General features: G+C 40.0%; 2 protein-coding genes across 3 annotated transcripts in view; one reads left to right on the top strand and one right to left on the bottom strand.

The window, feature by feature from the left end:
• rgl2 (ral guanine nucleotide dissociation stimulator-like 2) overlaps positions 1-13,186 on the bottom strand; it is a 31,154-nt gene extending 17,968 nt beyond the window's left edge. Inside the window, exons 1-5 of one of the 2 annotated variants that reach the window (XM_079693918.1) lie at positions 12,914-13,186; positions 11,165-11,331; positions 1,862-1,909; positions 1,355-1,438; positions 1,095-1,261 (exon numbers count right to left, since the gene is read on the bottom strand). In XM_079693918.1, coding sequence (XP_079550044.1) covers positions 1,095-1,261; positions 1,355-1,438; positions 1,862-1,909; positions 11,165-11,323 — 458 coding nt within the window. In that variant the 5' untranslated portion in view covers positions 11,324-11,331; positions 12,914-13,186. Of the gene's footprint in view, positions 1-1,094; positions 1,262-1,354; positions 1,439-1,861; positions 1,910-4,827; positions 5,060-11,164; positions 11,332-12,913 lie in introns of those variants that run through there. The other variant, XM_079693919.1, reaches the window with a different exon arrangement.
• Positions 1,145-13,975, top strand: part of phf1 (PHD finger protein 1) — a 30,034-nt gene continuing 17,203 nt past the window's right edge. The window contains exon 1 of the mRNA XM_079693929.1: positions 1,145-1,283. The gene's annotated coding sequence lies outside the window, so the exon portion shown is untranslated. The remainder of the gene's footprint in view (positions 1,284-13,975) is intronic.

Below are 13,975 nucleotides of genomic sequence, written 5' to 3'. Positions count from 1 at the left end.
GTGCTCATATGATGCATCAAAAAGGACTTTGATGATTTTCTCATAATTAGCGTGTCAGAGTTTTCATGTATTTAGTGAAATATCTCAACTTCTACAACATGGATTGAAACAATATCTTGTGCAGACTTGCATGGTTTCCAGAATATATATTGGACTGATTTATCTTCTAGCGCCACAATAAAGTGGCCATTTACACTGAGAAAGCATTTTCAATAATGGTCATTAGCAAATCTTAGCATTTGAACATGTTAAAACTTTGTTTGCATTGTCACAACGAGCAGGTTAGCATGGTAGCTTTAATCATAGAGCCTCACAGAGCAGCTAGCATGGATATCGACTAGTCTTGTGAACAAGCAACAAATATTTAAGACATGTTTGGTGCCAATTTACAAGCTAAATTACACTTAGCTAAGATGGTATATTAAAACAATATACCTGATAAAATTGTTAGCATTGTCATTAGGCTACCCTTTTTTAGCGTGTTAACACTGTCTCAAATCAGAGAGTTGCTAGCATGGCTGAAGACTGTAATTTTGTAATGTTCCCTGTTTAGCAAGAGAAAAGTAAACAGAGTCAATTCACAACCAAAATGCTTTAACTGAACTCCTGCTGGGCATGGAAAAAAAGGGTTGAACCCAAAATCTATGACCACGCCTACCGTCCGTGCGCTTATCGATCGGGCCGACTGCGTGCTCGGTTTCGTTCAACACTACTGTCAGGTTGGTGGCGTGTGCACTTGTAGCCTCTAACCTGCTATGCACCTCTGGTTTTCCCATAAAAATAAGACAATGTCAACAACATTTTAGTTCGTTTTACGAGAGGTTGGTTGAGGACATTTCCCTTTAAGACCGTTATAACCATAACAATACAATGAATTCCTCTTTAAAGGAATACAAAGAAACATGGTGTTAAACTGCTGGCTAACAACGTAACGTAAAATTCAGATTGGCCATTGCGCATGCGTAGAACCGAGTGATCGCTGACGCGCAATCCGGAAAGTTATTTTTCCTTGTCATTTAAAAAACTCCCAGAAACCTATATTATTTTACCAGAGCAAAACAACATGGCGTTGAGATGACATTTTTGTCCCCTACCTGTCAGTGAGGATGTCCAGCACTCTGCCTGTGCAGGAAAAGGATCGATAGGTGGAGAGGAAGATTGTGATGAAGGAGGAGTCTCCCATAGCAAAGGAGTGAAGGAGGTGGAGCACCAGCTTCTCTTCTGTCCCTGCTTTCACACACTGGGAGCGAGACACCGCTGACTGGAGGAGGAGAAATAATAAAGTAAGTTTAGTGTTACAACAAATATGATACTTATTTAACCCCTTGCCTCAATTCAGTTACACATGACTCACCGTCACACTGTTGGGGGTGCCATGCTGCTGTTTCACCACCACTGTGTATATCACTCCATCTTCCTCTTCCTCAACCACAGTGGACTGTAGAGCAGTGAAACCAGATTAAAGCAGTGTTGTTGTGTGGCAAAGAGTGTATCAATTAACAGTGGATTCTGATAAGGATACTGGAATTGTGAGGAATTTCCTTGTGTGGGTCAAAAACTAGATGGTTTCTTCTCCTGGTAGGCTACTGATTCTACATACTAAATGTAATCATGTCCTTTTACTGAACTAAACAGATTTACACCTTGAAAAGTATAATCCGTTCTACATGACACACAATATCCATGTAGAAAAAAGAGCATAAAATCAAGCTGCTTTGAACTCATTTCTAACACACTACATGGAGCTCTAATGATCCTGTTTTAGCCTGGAGGAAAGTCCCTGACACAGTTACCCTATTTATACTTGTACTGGCTCACAGGCACCTTATGTTGAACATGTTACATGCACAACTGGCCTTACCAGATCCAGAGGACAGTACCAGGTGGTCTTCATTGGTGAGGGATCTGCCTAGAAAACCAAACAAAACACAAGCTTAACTTATTTGTCATATTAGGAAAAGGTTTTGTTCCAAACAAGCAAATCAGCAGTAAAGCAACACATCATATAATCATTAAGTGTATAGCCTGAGGCTGTGGTTGGTCGGCTTACTCACTTACTTAATTCTGACCCATATACTGCATAATTTATGATTTACATGGTATAATGATGCAGAAACTACAAATGTATGTTAGTATATCACAAGAAATGTTGAAAAGTTTGAAGAAAATAATGTAGCAGGTGGACACATGTGCATCACTTATGTTAATTTTGAAGAAGCTGAATAATGCTAAGCTTTCACAGTCCCAAAATATGACTTTCTGTTTACATTTTGGGCGCAAAAGAGAACACATATTGTGTTACAGGACTGTATTGGCTCTGTATGCACAATATGCAAAGATTCATATTTTAATTATAAAGTCTAACAAGTCCCACACATGTAAAGCATTTATAAGCCACAACAACTTTCACATAATTTCAGATATTATATTGAACATTATATTGAACCTTGGTTAAATAAATAAACTAACATTATGGTTAATCAGAGTTTAAATTATGAATTCAATAAAAAAATATATCTAGATTATCTTCCAATTTAGTTTGCCTTGTTGGTGGTGATAGCCATCAGGTATCAATCCCACAGAGACCAGAAAACTCCACAGATTACGCAATTACAAGTCAAATGGATGCTAATTAATAACAATCACTCATACATGATTCAGTGAAGCTTAATATGAAGCCTTTGTGCAGCCTAAAAAAACACTTCAAAGGCCTCTAGACAGGTACAATTATTAAGAATTTGTCTTGGCAGAATTAGTGCCCAGTCTTAACAACTATGTTGACAGTGACACGTGCAGTTCTTCGATCCTGAGGCCTAAAGCCCCGTCCACACGGACACGAAACGGGTTGTATCTGCTACTGTTCTCTAACGGAATTGCGGAAACGGAGCCCTCAAACGGTAACGGCTCCCAAGGTGGGTAGATCTGCGGACGAAACGCTCTGCGGGGCCTAACGGCTCCGTGTGTACGTCCTATACGATCATTTCTTGATAACGATGAAGCCATAGCCCCGCCTCTCCCCACCTCTGCTGCTCACTGCTGTAGCATGGTCAGTAGCTACTGCTGCTGACCATGCTACAGATGTTAGTGCAAAATCTACAGCTCCTCTACCACAACCATCAGCAACAAGTGGACATGGAGAACTACATGAACTACATGTTGCTAAATTCACCGGGGAGAATAAACAGAAGGGCAACCAGGCAACCATGCTCGGGGGGGGGGGGGGGGGTTCTTCTTCACTGCTTTTGGTGTATTTTGTGGCGCCACTTACAGGCCCAGCATATGTACTACAGCGTCTCCAGCGGTCTCGTGTGGACGGACACGTTTCTTGAGCCGATACCGTGTGGACGGAATACTTTTTTGATATCGAATTCGGTTAGTTTTCGTTTTCGTCTCCGTGTAGATGCAGCCTAAGTCATGTCGCAGGCGGCCGATGACTCGTAGCACTTTAATAGTAAGAAGAAGTGTGAGAAATACAGTAGCACTGCAGAGAAATTTCAATAATGTCAAAACAGCCAAAGAGACAATCCAGAGACAAAGAAAACCTGCTTTTGCTGACATTATTAGCGAAATATGGTGAATATATCTTTAAAACCCAGTGATAATGAATATCTTTAGTTGAGGTCTGTATAATTAAGTACAGTTTAAAGTATTTTTTACAGAGTATTCATATACAACTTTATACCTCTTCTTCTCTACATTTTAGAGACAAATATGTTAATTATTACACATTTTCCTTATGTTGTTTATCTTTTACTTAATACATTAAACAAAGCACATGACTGGCTATTACAACACAACATTTTGTTTAGATAACCAAAGGTTCCTTCACCTTTTTTGCCTGCGACTTCTTAGAAAAACAGTGTGTAATGTTTTGAGTTTGCATGAATTATAAGCATTTCTACTAGTGTTTCGGAGTTCCAGAAATCAGCTTTTGTGTTTCTCAGATGATACAGGCATGTTTTACTCATTCATATATTCCAAGTTATTTAGATGTAGTTGTTGTCTTGTGTTAGTTCTTATGCTAAGAGAACTGTCAACACACTTCAGAATAAGGGTCTTGTGTTGTTGTTGTTGTTGTTGTTGTTGTTGTTGTCGGAGGTGGGTGTGGCTGAGCCTTTTGTTTACATCAAATTGGCCGATGCATTTTAGAAATCCATCGATCACTATCACTTTACACATCGTCTGGCAGTGACGCGTTCGCATCGGTGACTTTTTCCATCATAGAAAATGCATGAGCAAGACACAGTGAAGTCATACTGGTTGTCTGGCAAAAATTTCCAGCTGTTCGTACGTCGTCATTAGTCAACAGTTTTGATCTACAAAAACACATGAGCAACAACTTGAAAACTACACCCAAAGCATAACATGTTATAAAACCTTCTGACTGATAAGTCTTCCGCTCATAAAGAGGAAAAGTCATGACCTGACCAGTTTTATTTATATCTTTGTAGCCAAGGCTGACATGTACGCTTTCTTTCATGCAAAGTCCGTCACAGAATGAGCCAAGAAACATATTCATGCAGAAAGCAGAAGGACCATCTTTTATGTTTGACTTAAGTCGAATGAGCTGTAATAAGCGCTTGTTCGCCCCCTATTAGCCTATTTCAAATTGCCTTGGCTTGACTTGGTCGAAGGTCAAAACTCCAAGCAGGCGCTCCTTTCATTCAGAAAGGATCCTACTGCACTCATTAATCCGTGTATCAAACCTGTTTTTCCACCTGCTATCGCTGCTTGCTTCTAAACAAATCTACAATTGCAATTCTATCTTTCCAATTAAATCTCCCCAAGCTCAGAAAGACTGAAAAAAGAATTGGACACACAAGTTACCTTTCCCTCTGCAAGTCCAGACAGGTAGCAATCCCTAATCTTCCTGGAAATCTTCAGGAGGAAGGTATGAATCGATTTTTCATTCTCTCCATTTTCTCTCATCTGTTGCTCCCACTTCCTTCTCTCTCTCTTTCTGAATTCGACCGCCGTTTTATTTACCTGTCAGTCGACCTAGATCTGTGTGTTTATGTCTTTACTGTTTGCCTCTCAATGCCTTGTGGCTCTATCACAAAGACACACCTGAAGCAGGAGCTAAGTCCCGCCCCCGCTAGCCTGCATCACCTAGGCACACCCATTAAACACACACACACACATTACAAACACAGATAGGGATATGTTAGTGTTGATAGCACAACACTCATTTTTTGTTTCTTTTTACACCAATGGACAGACAAATTGCTCACACAAATGCAGACCCTCATCAAATAGACACACATATACGTCATACGCAGAAGCCCTGAAGCTATTTCCAGAACAATACCCCCTCTCTTTGAGTCTCTCTCCTGCTCTCTTTGTCTTTCTATATGACCTTCCCATACAGATAAACCAGTTTGACTGAGTATCCTGTTCAATACAGCACAAAGCAAAACAACAATAAACTGAGAAGGCTTCATACTTTAATCTAAAGCCTGGCCTGCTTTTTGAGCAGTAAGAGACTTGTAGTCTTTACAGGTAATAAATGTTCAGATGGCCACTGAACCAGGAAGCAAGCTGTGTTTATTTAAGGGGCTAATGACATTGCAGAGCAATGTTAACTAAGTGGAGACTTTCACAGCTCTGTCTGTGTCTGTGTTTCAACTGCAAATTAGGTTGTATTGAACTGTGAGACGTATAACAACAGAAATGTTTCTAAAACCAAAAGCATGTGCTTAAAGCGCCAAAATGCTCAATGGAGCTGGTGATAATTCTCTAAAACCTTGTCACTATGTGCAACACTTTCATTACTTTTCTCCTTTAGCCAATGTTTATAAAAAATATTAATTAGTACAGCCTTACGTACAATACAACTGCAATCCTCCAGATGGATGTGTGCTTAATTTAGTCTAAGACTCAGCCTAAAGTGCTTGTGAGAAGTGTTTAAATATGCACAAAATATGTGTGAAAAATAATTAAATAAAAAACCCACAAACTATCGTATTTTCCAAACTACTCCACAGGCAGTAAGTGGCGCCAAAAGTCTGCTACCCTGCATTAGTCATCCTAAAAAGCTAGACCACACACAAAGTTAATTGTATTTACTCTGACTTAAAACCTTTGCAAAGTCTGACATCACCATCTCCAGTTATTAAACTCCCTACTCAACACATGTAAGAGCTTTATTTATTTTAAGAACTTATATAAACTCTTTGATACAAGGCACACTTACAATTTCAAATGCACTGGTGAGTGTTTCTTTGATATATCTTTGGAAATGAATTGATTTAATCATTTAATATTCCAAGTATTCATTAAATGTCTTGTTTTTGATCACCACACATCATTATTTTCATTCTCCCTTTCTTAATTTATGAACTACATCAGGTTTACATACATGGGTCAAAAAGTATGATAAATAAAGAAAAAAAGACATACTATAAAAAGTATTTAGTTATATATAATTATTTTACAGTGATTTGGACCAAGCATGTATTCACTAAGGAATTTGATAGGAAGCTTTTATTTGTAAACGATTGCAGTTAGGAACATGTTTACCGTGGGCAACTTTTCACATGCCAAACTTGTCACAACTCAACAGGCTGCTTTTGCACTTCTGATTCATGTAAGTCTTATTTTACACTTCTTCTACTTAAGAAGATATTAGATAACTTGTGAAAGATAACAGTACATCATATTTGAACATTACCTGACCTTGTCATCCATTACTAGTGAGGAAGAGACTTCATATCTATGTCAAATTACACAGAAGGAACTGGCCAAATGCTGCTAGTGTACGATATTATTATATATCGCAACATCACAATGGACAACTTCTTTACCAGGTTCCCTCTGGCTGAGAAGCTCCTTGAGAAGAACCTGACCATTGTGGGGACTCTTCCCCAGAACAATGCGGAGGAGCATAGTGCGTAAAAGTGGCCAAAGCTCTGCTGACTCAATAACTGCAGAGTTCCAGCTCGGGCATTAATATCAGCACCAAAACTGTGCGTTGGGATGAACTAGAATGGAGAGCCAGGACCTCTCATCCAACATCAGTGTCTGACCTAACAAATGCTCTTCTGGATGAATGGGCAAAAGTTCCCACAGACAGACTCCAAAATCTTGTATAAAGCCATCCCAGAAGAGTGGAAGCTGTTATAGCTGCAAAGGGGGAACCAACTTCACATTAACGCCTAAGCATTTGGAATGGGATGTCATAAAAGCTCCTGTAGGTGTAATGTGTTAAAGGCCCAATACTTGTGTCTATATAGTGAGTAAAGAGACGCATGGATGGCACGCCCCACCTCCAAAAGCACATTACAGGGGCAATGGAAACATGTGGGCTAAAAAGACCAAACACACACACCACCCAGCCACATATTGTTTGGTCCAAATCACTGATAAAATAATTATTTCTAACAAAATTATTATTATAGTATGTTTTTTGTTATCATTGTTATCACACTTGCACACATGGGTCATTTTTTACCCATGTGTGCAAACCTGATGTATTAATACAACAACTATTTTAGTTCCTACATTTTGAAAGGTTGATTGAAAATAATGATGTGTGGTGATCCAAAACAAGATATTTAATGAATACTTGGAATATTAAATGATTAAATAAATGGATTTCCAAAAATATAGCTAAGAAACACTCAGCCATGCATGAAATAACATTGTAGGTCAATACAGGTCATTTTTTACCCATGTTGTCCCTTAGAAGGGGTTTGCGTGTGCATCAAAGGGTTAAAGAGTCTTGCTAAGTTAAAAAGGACTTGTATAAGAGGCTTAAAATATAAATTATATATATATAAAATGGTAAAAAGTTTCCCTCCAATGTACTGTCTTACGGCTTATAAAAGTGTGAAAATGATTTAGAGCTTCCACTGATCCTGTGGGCCTTTTACATCACAGACACAAAGATAACTCAACCTTTGCTCTGTTTCCTTATTCCAGAAAGAAGTGATGAGCTACTTGAGATTAAAGTATTTTCAGTGGAGTGTCGATTAGGATTGCTTTTTTAAACCAGACTGAATCTGGGTCAGAGGAACCAGCCTTTCTGCGGAGGAACTTTTCAAAGTGTTATAGATGTATGTAATTTGGAGTTCAGCTGCCTCGTAGGCTCCTAGATAAGCAGCATGATTATAGGCCACAGTGGTGGGTGGCATGATGGGTTGTGGTGCGTAGAAAAATAACCCTGCAGCTGTTATTTAGTTGTTTTTAAGTATTATCAAAACCAATATTGATTCTTCCCACATGTACCATTGTTATTGCTATATGTGAGACTTTGTTTATGTTCTTTTGAAAGATAGGACCTTGTCTCAAGGCCCTAAGCTCCCCTTTTTTTCTTCAAGTTCCCCACCCCCATCAGCTTGCAGGAAGTACATAATAAGTGGAGACAAACACAGGAAGCAGGACGTGCTGTCGTGTTGTGAAGCTATTTTTTCCCCCTCTCCTTCTATCACAAGCCGAGGCTGCGTCAACCTCTCCTCCTGAACAACTACGCCAGTTATTGGACGGCACCAGAAAAGCAGTGGGCAGGAAGCAGACTCTCCATTTTCATCAAACATCCAGCTCTAATCTTTAACTTAAATAAATCCATATAGCTCGGTTTCCGCGCTTTGGATTTGAACAAATACACACACCGCAGCAGTCCTTATTTAAAACCCTACACAAGTACTTCCACTGAACAAGGGGTCATAAATACATCTTCTGAAGCTTATTTAAAGATAACCATTGTTTTTTGAGTGTTCCAAGACCCCAACCCTTCCTTCCTATCTTTCTCTCTGCTCCTCTTCTCACGCTTTCATCTATGTATCCCTCGGTGCCCGTTATCTATTCTCTTTCAAGTAAAACTCGGTGGCATTCAGGTCAAAGCTGTTCTATTCCCCTTAAAGGAAAAATCCTGCCTTGGATACGATTACTCTGTAAGATATCATCAGTCTGTGATGTTCTGCAAGTTAATTTGTAGGGAATAGTTGACTTAATCTGGCTCATCAAATTCTACTTCAGTGAGTCATTTTCACTAAAATATCCAGATAACAGCCATTAACTTGTTCAAGTCTGTCAAAATTGTGTTTATAGGGGCAAACAGTCGGTACCTATCCAGGCGAAGTATATGGAGACCAAACACCTATATGTGATTAGTGAACATGTTATTCCTAAACCACGGCCAAGTCCAGTCTTTCGTATCAGGCTGGCGTTAACAAAAAAGGACATTAGTGTCAAGGGGCTCTTAATCATCAGTGTCTCTCATTCAAAAGAAAGGTCTCAAAAACATCTCTTAACTGTAAAGAGACTTCATTTGTATAGATATTTTTCTAGTCCTTGCAACCACTAAAAGCTTTTTTTACACAAATGTCAGCATTTACACACCATACAAGGTGCCACCTGCTCATCAGGAGTGTTATACACACACACTATTGGCCATGCAACTTGGAAGCTATTTGTCATAATGGCCACAGAAAACATTATATTGAGGTCTATTAAGACAACATGCATTACAGAAACCTATTACTGCCTTCTGGCTGATGAATCTCTTGCTGTGTTGAATATCTCAATACAATTCTGAGTTTTCCTAGCTGTCCAATCTTTTGCAGCTGCATTCAAAATATTGTCAATATGTATATTTTGAATTGGAAAAATACATACAAAAAAAGGGGAGAAGCAAAATCATCAATCTGCTATCATACTTGTTTTAAGCTTGATTTTAATCTCAATCGATCAATTCGAACCTGAAAACATTTAGTTTCTTTCACCTAGAGGCTCCATTGTTCACTCAAGGTTTTCACTTCTAGCATTTTGACTCACACATCCAAGTTTCCCTCATTAAAGAATCAGCAAGTGGCCGTATCGGATTCCACTCGACAGCCGGTCCTTGGAGACAGCCTGTGATACTGGATACTGTTTATAGGGAGAGCAGCTGTACACCGCATCCACAGGCCAAGCCACCACATACATTATTTACTGCGTGGTCCAGCAGCTGCCTTGTGACACAAGCACAGAGGACGTCTGCTTATTCGGAAAGAGAGTAAGTGTAATTTCTGTTTTTAGCTGTGAGGTGTTTCTCTAGGCCCGGTGTGATGTAAAACCAAAGAGCCATATGCAGGTCAGGTGTGGTTGGGGTAAGAGAGTTGGTCAGTAGGTCACCATGACTCAGAGAAAATGTATTACAAATACAGCTATTGTTGAGGTCTTAAGTAAACCACATGTGCAAGGGAGAATACATCCTGTTTTCAGCTATAGATGTACCTGATTAAAACTTTGCAATATAAGTCCACAAAGTTCTCTAGGGCTAACGTTTCAAAACAACTCTACAATCTATGTGTGAAGCTAAACCCTAGGAACTTCTGATAACCTCACTTTTAAGTCACTAAAGATTAACAGAGGTGACAGATTGTGGGAAAATAGCCCCTGTCATGAACCTTTTACCTTCCTGCCTTTTGGTTCAACTTAAATCAATTTTACAGACGTTATCCCGGAGTCAGTTAATACACACTTTCAGAAGAGTGCGGAAAATGTCTTGAAAACAAATTACACTTAAACAGGACAACGTTTCTAAAGCCTGGCTGCTCTGTGAGTTAAATACCCATGTCAACATGCTAACATGCTGATGCTAAGTAGGTTTAATGTTTACCCTAGTCAACATTTACATTTGCTAATGAGAACTAATGACAAAGCACTGCTGAAGCTGTCGGGAGTGTAGTTTTGCAGATATTAAGGAATATTAAATGTTTGGCTTGATGTTTGCTCTAAAGGAATGTATCCAGTATAAAGAAAATAACAAAACAGACCCCCACCACCCCTCCCCAAACACTATCTCTTTTCTTTTTCCTGTCTGTATCACACTGACTTAATTCCCTCAGGGTCCGAAAACCAGCGGACCTTATCTGCTGTTTATAGAAGAAGCTGGTTGTGGAACTCAGCTTGTACCGTTTCACAGAAAACCGTCCTAATAGCTGTTAGCAGTGTCTACCAGGAGAGCCATAAGAAATACAAAGTCCTCTTAATCCCCCAGCAGTGCCGTCACATCACTTTACTGTGTGAACAGAAGAAAAACTAATAAAGAAGGCCGGAGATTGTCTGTTCTCAAACAGCACAGAGCAAAGCTGTGAGAAATAAACTTCATATCACTTTCTGTAAGACACTCAAGTGACACAATGATGGATGTTTTTCACTGAGGCGAAAGGAAAACACTCACCTGTGAAGTTTCCAACTCATCGCTGCCGCTCCCTCTCCTTGATTGGTTGCTCGGGGTGCCGCTGTCAGACAGTAAGGGCCGGTAGCCAATGAGAGGCACGTCGCTTGACTCCACCCCCGGCAGGTCATAACCACCTGTTCGCAGGTTACGGGGGAGCATGGTGCCAGCTGCCACAGACAGGGAGGACATTAGGAAATAAGCACTTCATGCTCTCTGAGGCAGCAGTTCAGGTTAACATATTGAGCGTTTGTTGGAAGTGATCATATGAATTTGTGTACATGATAGTCCAAAGTATCATTTATCATTCTAGATAAGTATAGAGAACAGGAAAGCACTTGCTGCCTTTTATTTTTAAGTATGTGTAAACCTCACAGAATGGTTAATTGGCCAAAATAGATTTCTGATTTAGATCATCTGGCAGAGGTCTGCTCCTGTCGAAGCTTTAATACACAGGTTTTATGAACCACATAATATCTGCTCCAACTTTCAGTTTCAAATTGAGCCTTACATTGTTCTGTTCGTCTGGGCCTTTTATTGAATTATCTTTAAATTAACTATAGATGTTTGTTTTTTCCAATCATAGCATGTTATTGTTTTTCTATTATATTTTAGTATTTTTTAAACACTTTGCTGTGTTACTATAAAGATTACTAATTGTTGACAGAAAGGTAGAAAAGATGGGTTTTCCAGTCTATTTTTCAAAAATACGTTCCGATAAATGTATTTGTTTAACACATTCATTCTGCCCCACAGCAGGTCAGGATTTGCATAGCAACCCCTTCTTCCGTTTCCCTTTCCTCACTTTGGTATTTGGATCGCCATGAAGATAGACATCTAGTAAACACTGTTTCAGGAAGATAGGAGGGAGAGAGATAGAAAGGTTGACACAGTATATATGTGCTATGAAAATGAGACCTATATATTCAATACATTTACAGATAAAGGATGTGTGCGTTGAGTTTATTTAGTTTTTTCCCTCCAGCATAGTGTGCAGAATGGCTGTCAGGTGGCTGCTGTAATTAAAAGTACACCTAATCAATCCCCTACACCACAGTGCCTGCTGACACTTCTATCCTGGAGAAAATGTCCTTTCGGGACCCCCTGGCAGCTCTCACAGCTCTGGATAACAAACAACAGGGGCAAAAAAAGCCTCAAGTGTAATATAAAAATGTGCTGGCACTCCCAAATTTCCATTGTGCTTCCCTCTCTGAGTCCTGCAGCTCTGTAGAATGTGTTTCTCCTACGTAATGATCTATCATTGCTGTAGATTTCTTGTACCATTATAATATTGCTTAAGAAACTGAAGTCATAAACAGATGCAGTTTATGTCCCGACCAACGGCCATGCAGAGTTCTGAATGCCTGCTATTCACGCTCTGCCCAAAGCAAACAACCCACATATGACTGAGGTGTACACTCATACTGTTAGCTGTAACATAGGTTACAGTTAAGTCCCAGCCCAGAATGCTCCTTTTCTGCTCAATAATACCGCCATAGGATGCTGGTTACAGTTATGCTAACTCCTATAGAGATAGCTTCTGTCACAGTAGATGATGTAAATAAAGCCTGACAGTGTGAGGGCTGTAAAAGTTTGTACCTGCTGACACTCCTATTAAAACACACACGATTGACAGATGTTGATATGTGCTTCCTATATGAGTCACTCAATCACATGAAGGGAATTTAAACAAACACAGCACAATTAACCGAATAGAGGAACAGAAATTAAGGAGGCTGTAATTCAACTTACTTATAGCCAAGTGTCATTCGTAGGATGTGTGTTATCCGGCGGTGGTCAGCTGGATTCAGGCAGCATCGGGTGACCGCTGCTGCTGGGTCGGTGTCCGGCTCAACTGAGGAGAGTCGCGCCCATCTGTGCCACTGTCACCGCCGACAACCACAAGGGTCTCCGTTCCCCCACCCTATCTCTCCCCTCTATCAGTGTCCTCGCACCGCTCGTGTGTCCAGCTTTCAGTAGCTGATAGCGCACATCGGACAAGCAGTAAACTCCCTCTCTCTCCTCTCCTCCCCACCCCCCTCTCTCTATCCCTCTCTCTCTCCCTCCCTCTCTCTCTCTCTGACGTCGCAGTTCCTGTATGTTGCGCTTTGGCAACAGCCCCGTCTCTCTAGGTGGTGCACCGTGTGAGGATACTGTAGCCTACGGCTGAACGCCTTTAACGCACTGCTCCTGTAGGGAGATGTGACTTCAGGAATCGAGGAGAGAAACACTCGCTGCAAGCCACGAAAGCATTTCCGCACACACGGCTCTCGCGTACGCACGGACGTAGCGTTTAGGCTACACACGCGCTTTTCTGTTGCCAATGACAGTTCCTAAATTCTGTATCTTCCCTCGCATCATCTAACCGTACCCTGACCTTAATTCCAACATTGCAAAGGCTATTTATAACTTAATTTAAATAACCTTGGTTCATGCACTGTAAAAAAGATCTGTAATGGAGGCAGTAAATTGCTATATTACCCACAGTAATTTACTTTGAATTTGTAATACAGTGTGATACTGTACTTTATTATGCTGCATTGTGGGAATATTATCCTTAGGCGTAGCCTATATGTATACAACATACACAATTACAGTAATATACAGTAATATAAAAATACAGCACTGATTTTGATAATGTAAACAAAATACCGGATCGCTACTGTAAAGTAAAAATACAGTAACTTGTTGGCAACTCTGCTGCCAGTAATTTACTGTAAAATCCCCTGTATTTTTTTGTACAGTGTGCTTAATGTACATCCAATCTATCTTAATTCTAACCTAATATTACTGTAATAACCAAAAATAATCCAC

Source organism: Notothenia rossii (assembly GCF_949606895.1).
Source record: "Notothenia rossii genome assembly, chromosome: 7".
NCBI classification, from domain to species: Eukaryota; Metazoa; Chordata; class Actinopteri; order Perciformes; family Nototheniidae; genus Notothenia; species Notothenia rossii.
The sequence above is the reverse complement of the archived record's forward strand: the minus strand, read 5'-3'. Positions and strand labels throughout refer to the sequence as shown.